This window comes from Rhyacophila brunnea, unplaced genomic scaffold (assembly GCF_057557595.1).
Source record: "Rhyacophila brunnea isolate RB1 unplaced genomic scaffold, BYU_Rbru_1.0 scaffold_16, whole genome shotgun sequence".
Lineage (NCBI taxonomy): Eukaryota > Metazoa > Arthropoda > Insecta > Trichoptera > Rhyacophilidae > Rhyacophila > Rhyacophila brunnea.
In genome coordinates, this window is record NW_028232816.1 from 28,250,561 (window position 1) to 28,260,146 (window position 9,586).

At 33.3% G+C, this 9,586-nt stretch overlaps 1 protein-coding gene across 1 annotated transcript; it reads left to right on the top strand.

The window, feature by feature from the left end:
- Nucleotides 1-6,216: 6,216 nt before the first annotated feature.
- mRpS17 (mitochondrial ribosomal protein S17) lies at nucleotides 6,217-8,634 on the top strand. The gene is made up of 2 exons (XM_085944081.1): nucleotides 6,217-6,365; nucleotides 6,442-8,634. Exons 1-2 carry the CDS (start codon nucleotides 6,234-6,236, stop codon nucleotides 6,802-6,804), a joined length of 495 nt encoding a protein of 164 aa, XP_085800207.1. The 5' UTR covers nucleotides 6,217-6,233; the 3' UTR covers nucleotides 6,805-8,634.
- Nucleotides 8,635-9,586: the final 952 nt, after the last annotated feature.

A 9,586-nucleotide genomic window follows, 5' to 3' on the forward strand; every position in this document is an offset into this window, starting at 1 on the left:
GTCCCATGTGTAAAAGAAAATGCATCTAAAATCAAAATAAAACAATCGTAATCGCTTTTTCGGTTTTTTTTCGAATTAAGTAATAAAATAGTTTTTAAGTAATTAGCTATTTTTTTATTGAACGAATAATTCACAAGATTTAAGAATGTACCATTCTAATAATTGAACATACTTACATAATTTTTTAAAATAACTTCTGAGAAAATATATTATAAGGTATCTACTACTTCAATTATTAACCGCCGTCACGGTCATTTCTCCAATATTTTATGATGGTACTTACTCGTACTTGCTAACAATTTTATATTAATACTTTTTCTAAAAAAAAAAAATCTATTTATATATATATGTATATTATTATATCTATATATTTCTATAATTGACAATTAAACTTATTATAAACCACCAAATAAATATTATATATTTACTATTGTAAGGAATAACAACACAAAATAATAGCATGTATAAATTAATTACCATTAGCTGCTAATATTAGGTAGGTACCAATATCCTTAGTATATAATATCCACCAAATAAATAGTTACTAACATACATTTTAAATTAAATTAACTATCAGCGCATTCAAAAATAAATAATAGCATCGCCTTTATTTTCATAGAAATACCTAGATTAAAAGTAAAATAAAGACAAACAATGTTTGATTAATAATAATTTGAAATAATAATTATTTTTTACGTCATAGTAGTTGCCGGGTCATACTGTAGAATTCATATAACCGTTGGGATTTTGTGTCATTTATCAAAACAAAATGCAGTTATTTAGGTCAAAATAGTCACTTCCACAACTCTACTGTAAGTTCAAGGCGAACTGGTGATGTATCAGCTATAAATGATCTCTTCAAATTTGATGAATTCACTATTAAAACAATAGTAACGTTAAAAACAATATCAATAAGACGAAATTTGAAAGAAGTCTCCGGACGGCCGAAACATATGAAAGTGGGCGTGATTGTTTTAGAGCTAGACAGCGTGAATGTGGGAGCGAGATGCACGGCGTGAGCGCGGTTTGATTGGCTAAAGTCATATTCGGGAAATAAACACTCAGCCAGAGATATATTTCGACCAAAATTAACTTGGATATTCAGGTACGAATAGTTGGATATTCGGGAGAACACCACGGAGTAATTGTAACTTAACATGGCGTATTCGGGTTTTTTAAAAAAATATCTCTGTTCCTAGATAAAAATATATCATTTTTATAAATGATTTCGGTAGAGTTCGATAAAAGAAATTGAACTGCATTAAAATGTCGATTTTGACAAAAATGGATATTCGGGAAACAAATCCTATAGCGACGATAAGTAAAAAAAATCAACACAAAATAATTGTCGCGTGTGCTAAAATTAGGACCTCTTAAATGTTTATGTTCACCAACATCGTTTCTTAAATATTTTATAAGTAAATTAAACAAACTTTATGTAAGAAACAAAACCATTTAACATAGTTACGGGAGAGTACCTATAATTATTTTCATACAAGCATTTCGTTTCAATCATACATTTTATTACTCTATTGGAAAAAAAACCTTTGTTTTGATTCACATTTACATGGTGTTATTTTAATACTTTCGTTTTAGTCGACGGGACCAACATTTATTTTGAATCGGCGATAAATTCTTATAGGAATTTGTTATACCAAATATACCTATTCAAATTTGAAATACTTTTTATGACAAACGTGCGTCACGAGCATTAGCACCTGAATACTTCTACATATAATATAAGACAGTGTTTGCATGTTATTTTATTAGGTATGTCCTTTGTAATTTAAAATTTATTTTTGTAAAATTAAAACCTACTTAAATATAATTTACATGATAACACCAAAAGCACCAGGTACCTACATAATAATTGACCGAAAAATAGGCACTGTCTACACTTAAATTATTATGTAGTTTATTATTTGAAGATGAATAGTGTGTTAATAACATTTTTCACTGGCTTGTGGATTTGCTACAAGTAATATTTATATTTTGCCCACGGTGGCCGCGCGGCATAAGCGTTGGACTACAAAGCCGTGGGTCCCAGGTTCGAATCCTGGGTCTGGCAAGTACAAAAATTGTTTTTCAATTTGTGTGTGTCAGGGTATGGACCTAATAGGTTGAGCAAGTGGCTGACATCCATTTCTCGTAAAAAACAAAATCTGTCAATACAAACCTCCACTCTGTGGAGGCCCATATGATCCTATCAGGATCGGACATGGTCGAAAAAAAAAAAAAAAAAAAAAATATTTATATTTAAAAAAAAAAAAAAAAATTACCTAATTATTAGTAGGTACCTAGTTACACACTCAAGAAACTCAAGATAGTTATGTGTAAAAATCTTTTGGGGAAACGCTTTTATATTAATATTGTTTTCCGCCAGTGAGATGAATGATGATTGGTGGAACTTAAAATTATTAATTTGTTTGTTTATGTCACTTCATTCGACAAAAATTTAAAATGACTTTACTTTTTAAATAATGTCATTAAATGGACGTGATTATGTTTCTATTTAGTATAGCGCAGTTTGAACAATACCATTATTCTATCGATGTTGTTATCTAAAAAAAATCTAAATCGATGATTGATTGCACCGTTGGTTAAAATCTGAATATTTTGTCTATAAATAGTTGAAATATTAAACAATGTACCTATTTAATATTAAAATCGTCCACGGAGGTGACCGTGGCCCCCTTTCCCCTCATCAGATCCGCCTATGATTCTTAAGTCTATGCAAACATCGAAATAAAAAGTAAGCAGGTATAATATTATATTTTACTAAACCAGTTGGTGCAGGAGATTTGCGTAAACCCATCTAAAAATTAGGTAAAGCACTTTTAACCTTGTTATACTTTCAAAGGTCATCTCTGTAATTTATCTGAAACGTGCTAAAAATATGAGAATTAGTTAACAAGACTTTAGGTTAGTAGGTAAGTAGGTGATTGGAAATATTTGCATTTTATTTTCTAAATACGCCGTGTGCATATCGTGTGATAATATCGATAGGTTAAATTCGATACTCTGAAAAACAAACTGTTGTTTTTAGACATCCTATTAACAAAATCAATGGTGTATTGTTTGATACAAAGTTCACTTTCAATCACCAAATTCTTGATATCAGTAGGTCATGACCCCACATCCTGAAACAGCCCCCCAGGCCAGGATCTATGACGGCCCCGCTACACATCGTAAAGATGAGCATTGTGATACTTTAAAACAGCGATTCTCAACTGATATTCTACAGCACCCCAGGGTTCGCGGAAGTTAAAATGAAGGGTATGCTGTCTATGTTTACAGATTTTTTGTGTTTTTAGATAAACCCACTTGAATAGTTTTATTGGGTCGTTAGCACTGCGCATTATCCTTAGCACTGGTCGCAACCCCTTTTTATAGTAGCCAAGTAACCTGCCTCATATTTTCAGTAAGTATACATAATTAATTAGTTTTATGATCCAGTAATATGATAACGTGAAAAGACTACAAAAAACTATGAACAAGGGAACATATAAGAAGATTTCGCAATGTAATAGTTGTCAAACCAGTTTTTTTCAAATAAGTATAATAATATTATAATGTTGAATTTTTCACTAATTAGAGACCTAAAATTTTCTGTTTAAATCAAAAATTACGGAAGCTCACAATTACCATATTTTTTTGACCGACGCATGATATTTAAAAATACATATTATTATGTATATCGTGCCGGATGCAACTTTTTTACTCTTCATGGAACAAATTTGTGGTGTACAAAAACAACAGTTATTAAATTTTAAAAAAAACCGTTCGTCTTCTTTTAATCTTACTTATCTCCCCTACTCGACCCGCCATGCCGGGCCTCTCCTAAGACCGGGCACTCAGGCTACACCCAGCGCTCGAAATGGAAAAATTTACGAACCGGAGCGCTTAATAATTTTACGAAAATATTATTACTGTGACTTATCTAATTCTATACATATATGTATTTAAAAAAACCATTGTGTTAAATATTTTATAATATGGCATATCTCGCTCAGACGGTCAAATTAATATTTACACGAGACGGAGCGATAATTTTGGGGATTGTATGAACCCGAACGGCGCTCCGGTGCGTTCCGGTCCATTTCGAGCCCTGGCTACACCCCTGTCAGCCCCACCCTTGTGGGGGCCATGCAGTAGGTATCAGAACTAGCAACATTCTTTGGTTTGTTTGGGGTTTCAAGATTTTTTTTAAATGTCCATTATACGTAGGCATCATTGGTGTTGAGTATTCTCGAGTATGCCAATACTATTTTGGAGTCTTCACGTCGAGTCAACGATGGTTTTTTTTGGTTTTTCTACTTAAAGAAGTACGAACGGATGCGATATTAATTTCATGATGCTATATTGCACGATAAGCCTATTTGATAAACATCACAAAGGGTTTTTTTTACTATATAATGTAAATTGTATGCTCCAGAAACAACACGTCATTTTTTTTATCTCAATGCTATCCTACGGCTTACAACAACTTACGGGGAACTGTGCTAGTATGGCGAACTACATAGATGTACAATTTACATGTAACCCGGGGATGGGGTTTTCCCGGGATCCGGGGCATTTGGGACGATCCCGACAAAACTGGGACGGATGGCGGCTCTAAGTAAATACCTATTCTTGGCTGTATAACAAAACTGCCGAATATAAGCAAAATATGTAAAAATGGAAAAGTCTAAAAAATAAAAAGCGTTATACCTAAATGAAAATATGTAGGTAGGTATATAGATATTGTCATATCTTATAAAATAGATTGTTTTTACTTTCATATTAGGTATCTATAGGATTATTAATGATTTAATTACCTACCTTGACAATGTGTGAAATAATAATATTTTCATAAATAATTACGTTATGTTGTATATACATATGTTGTATTTACATGTGGTGTATAGGTATACATATGGTGTATGTGTAACAATATGCAATTAATAATGAAATCAGTCACCTCAAATTCGAAATTATTGGGGTCGATGGTCAGTTGTTCGTTGGATTTAATTTCAATCCGCGGCTTTGGCCAAACTTCTCCTTTGGTCGGTGGATACCTCGGTCCAGGATATTCGATATGCCTGTAGCACACGCTGGACTTGATCAATACGGTGATCAAAATAGAAGACAAGAGTGTCATTTTAATTTTTAATAAAGTCATTTTTTATAAACACTATATTTTTAATTCTAATATGTTATTGTTATACTGCAAAAATAATTATATTATTAATAATTTAATGTCATCACTACAGCACACACATTTCAATATTAAACTTTATCGCCTGTGCCGCCTCTTATTTATATTACCTGTGATCCGAAACGCGACACATCTTCACCAAAATGATTTCACAGATATACCTTGCTCGGTGTTATGCAGGTGATCCACCGACGAGCGAAAAGTTCGCGGATCAAAATATTATTGGTATTGCCAAATCAAAGTTACCGAATTAGACTACGCTCTGCGACAATCAACTAACAAAAGTAGAATAATCCTGTTTTGAAAGTAAAATTGTGGTAAACATGCCGTATTAATTAATGACCGTAGATATCTTCTAATGTGTTCCGACAATCTTACAATATTGGTTAGGTGTAGATTCATATCAACTATTCTAAACAGTTAACACGGTTACAGTCCTACAAACGTATCATTCTAAAGAACGGTCAAAAATGGAAATACGTACTACCATATGGACGCCATATTGGAAACGTCATTCGAATGTCAGATTCTGTCAAGTTACGAGTCTTGATTGGGTAGTTTTCGACTGTGGCTTCCCCATCCATTTTTTAGATAGTTTGTAGGTCTGTAAAGGTAATTTTTTAAACTGCGGGACCTACTTAATTTGTATACTACGTCATTATTGGTTTTCCTCCTTGTTCCTCAATGCATCTATTCGACTCCTACATTGCGAACATGTACCTAGTAATGAAGGAAGACAATGCTTCATATTTCATTATTTTTTTTATAGTATTTAAAAATAATTATGTACCTACTCATTTTAATTCTTTGCAACTTATGCAGAACTTTCGACAGCCTTGGTTTTCCGTCCAACCCAAAGAGGAGGAGTCCAATCTCTTTGATCCAACCTCTATTTTACTACAGGTCCAATCTCTTTGGATTTTACTGTGTTTATTTTCACTTTTTCCAGTTTTAAAATTGGGTTAATAATTGAACCGTATCTGGCAATTTGTTAGCAAAAGTAAATTTAGCAAACTGACAGTTCGAAAATCCAAACATGGCGGCGCGCGTTGCGAGAAGAGCATCCAAAGTTTGTAATGTATATTTGGGACAATGCGTCCCATGTGTAAAAGAAAATGCATCTAAAATCAAAATAAAACACTTAAAATTGGATACTAATTTATTAATGGTATGTATTCTCGTTGATTGTTGTGTGGGTCAGGAAGACATAGTTAGTCTTATTTTTAACCTATATTCTTTTTCAGTATTTCAAGAAAGACCGCTTTGTGTATGTCACTGATCCTAAGAAGTTATGCAAGACCGGAGATGTCGTTCTTATCCAAGAGCTGCCCGAAAAGATGACGACGTTAATAACTCACAAGGTACTGGACATAGTCTATGCTTATGGAGACATTACAGATCCTATTACTGGTAAAAAAGTTGTCGTATCGAAGTACCGAGCTTCCATTGAAACTGAAACTGATACGTACGGAAGACTGGATTCTACGTTTGATTATGAGAATGCTCCTCCGAGAGGATGGCAGGAAGGTAAAATGGACTTCACTGATCAAGAAACTTACGTCAAATTCCATGAATATCCCGATAAAGATCAGCCTTACTCTTATTAATTTTGTTACGTGTATTAAGTGGACCGAGTAACATGAATATCGTCTCATATTTGATTAAGCTCTGCACAGTATAAATTATATTTAAGTTACCTGAGTTCGTACAAATAGTCCTGGGTATTTGACTATTTGCAGGTGAGCGGTTGCGTAAGTAGAATGTGAGGGGTCAACAGGGACACCTTCAGCGATACGTTTACATGACCGTTTGCCCACAGACATCGAACAAAGCCAATGAATCAGGACTATTTGTTCAAGCTCTACCAACCATAGTAAATTGCACATAAGTATAGTGCTTTAATGCAATCAGTATTTTTATTGGAAATAAAATCAAAATTGGATTGGAATGTATACCTATTGCAAATAGTTTTCAAACAAAATTTCGATTAATATTTGAGATTCAATATCTGTGTAAATTATCGTTTCCGATGGAGTATGTGACCATCGCAGAGTGGAGATTATAAGATAGATTTTTAGTCATTAACTTGATTCCTTGTTCAGGATCACACGCACATTGAAAAACGGTTGAATATGCCAGATCTGAGTTCGACTTTGTCATCGTTAGGTACATTTTGCCATTACTCCATTGCAGGTGATGCTAGTGCTAAAACCGTGGCAATCCTATTTGTAGGTGTAAAACTAAATATAACTGTGCGAAAGTAAGAGGGAGATAAGTCTATAATCATAACTTTCCAAAAGATTAAATTGTGCGTAACTTTGTATGGAAATTCTGTCTGTGTGAAATTTACTCAATCAATGGTCTCATGATACGACTTGTCTTTCTTTGCCTTTACGCATCGTATAATATGCATTATGATTAATTTGTTTATTCAACAAATTTTTCGGACTTACCCCCCTTTTCCGTTCGCATCCAGAATTATATTACAGTAGAACCTCAGTTATCCGGATTTCTTTTTGATCATCAGTTTTGTATGATTATAAAAAGGGTACAATTTAAAATATATAGTTAATAAAAAGGTTATTTACTTATTCATAAAATGCTATTAAAAAAAGGCTTGTTCTGGAAGTAAAATAGATGTTTATTATTTTTCAATTATCCAGACTGTCCCCATCCTGTTATCGAGGTTCTATTGTAGTTACAGTCGGCTTAAGCGTCATGGGTCCCAGGTTCGAATACTGGGTCTAGCAAGTATACATATTGTTTTTCAATTTGTGAATGAGTCAGAGTATGGATCTAATAAGTTGAGCAAGTGGCTGACATCCATTTCTCGTAAAAATAAAAATCTGTTAATACAAACCTCCACTCTGCGGAGGCCATATTATGATCGAACATGGACAGAAAAAAAAATTGTAGTTTGACCAACATGTTACTTGGTCTATCTAGTGTATTCTGCCAATGAATTGTATTTGGGAAAATAACACCAATTCACTGTAGAATAATATTACATCTATGAACAATTATTATTTATTGTTCATAGTTCTAATACTGAGTAGATAATATTGTCAGCTTAGTGCAAGAAGTCTTTAACTAACAAAATCATAATGATGATTTCGTCAACAACGGCATAATTCTTTAATATGTGAATGATTTTTAAAGTATCTGTATTAAAAAATTGGTCAACATTCGACACGATATAATTTCTTTTATTCGTAGACTGTCATAGATAGTAATGAAAAACCACCCAGAAAGTAAAAATTCTGATTTAATAAAATTGTCACTTGGTGACTTCTTACACTAATCCGACGAATTATACCAAAATATTTTTTTATATTTGGTTGGTACCTACTCAAATATAGGCACTTTTCAATTATAATAAAATGATAGTTTGTTGAATTAGTTTGTATGATTATAATAAATAAAAATCTTCAAAATTAGCTATCGTTTTATTTTCACAATGACCTATTTATGTCCCACCTTTTTCGATTTCAATGTCCATTTCTTTCCAAGTTAATCATAATTTTGATATTGTAATAAGTATTCACACTTCGCGAGTGGAGAACTACAAGGTTCCAAGTGTTTGTCCTTGGAGAAACAAAAGTAACAATGAGGCAGCTTAGAATACTACTTCATTGTTGGGTTTGTTTTTTCAAGGACGAACACTTAGAACCTTGAAGTATTAGGCTCGCGACTTGTTTACAAAATCTCAAGACACATTTTGCAAAACAGGTTGACACTGACAAAAATATTGTACCTAATCATCGTGATTGAAATGTAAGTAAGTTTAATTTAAAACTAGATATCATCATCAGCCGGGATCGATCCACAGCTAGAGGAAGAGCTTCCCTAGCTTATTCCACTCTTCTCGGTCCCTTGTTCTTTGCTGCCATGTAGAATTTTATAAGTCTGTCAATCCAGTGTGTTTTGGAAGGGCCCTGCGGTCATGTAGTATCCCGTGGGTGTCCTCACCACTTTCAATGTTTGTTTACAAAGGGACACTTAGCGGTATGCCCTTCAACATCATTCATACATCTACCTGTTTAATACAAACAATTCATTCCGCAAATACCTTGTATATATTATAAAATCCAATCAATAATCAATCCATTCTATCAACCAACTCAAACATACTGTCAGTCATTAGTCACCTCATTCAATACTATAAATATTACAAACTCTACTCAATTTTGCGAGTACCAGACTGTCCATCCCATGGCCCCCACAAGGGGGGGGAGGGACTGACAGGGCTCTAGCCTGGGGTGACAGGTTGACCTAATAAGTGAGATAAACACATCACATATTTGCTCTGATGGGAAAAAAATCACCTATTTTGCTTGCAGAATAATATTGACATTTTAAAATGTCTAGTTGTGTGATGCGATTTTTGTG

What these genes read in the sequence shown, in the direction of transcription:
- mRpS17 (XM_085944081.1), top strand. Translation starts at nt 6,234, where the DNA reads ATGGCGGCGCGCGTTGCGAGAAGAGCATCCAAAGTTTGTAATGTATAT. An exon ending in TGGATACTAATTTATTAATG is followed by an intron (nt 6,366 to 6,441) that starts GTATGTATTCTC and finishes ATTCTTTTTCAG; the next exon opens with TATTTCAAGAAAGACCGCTT.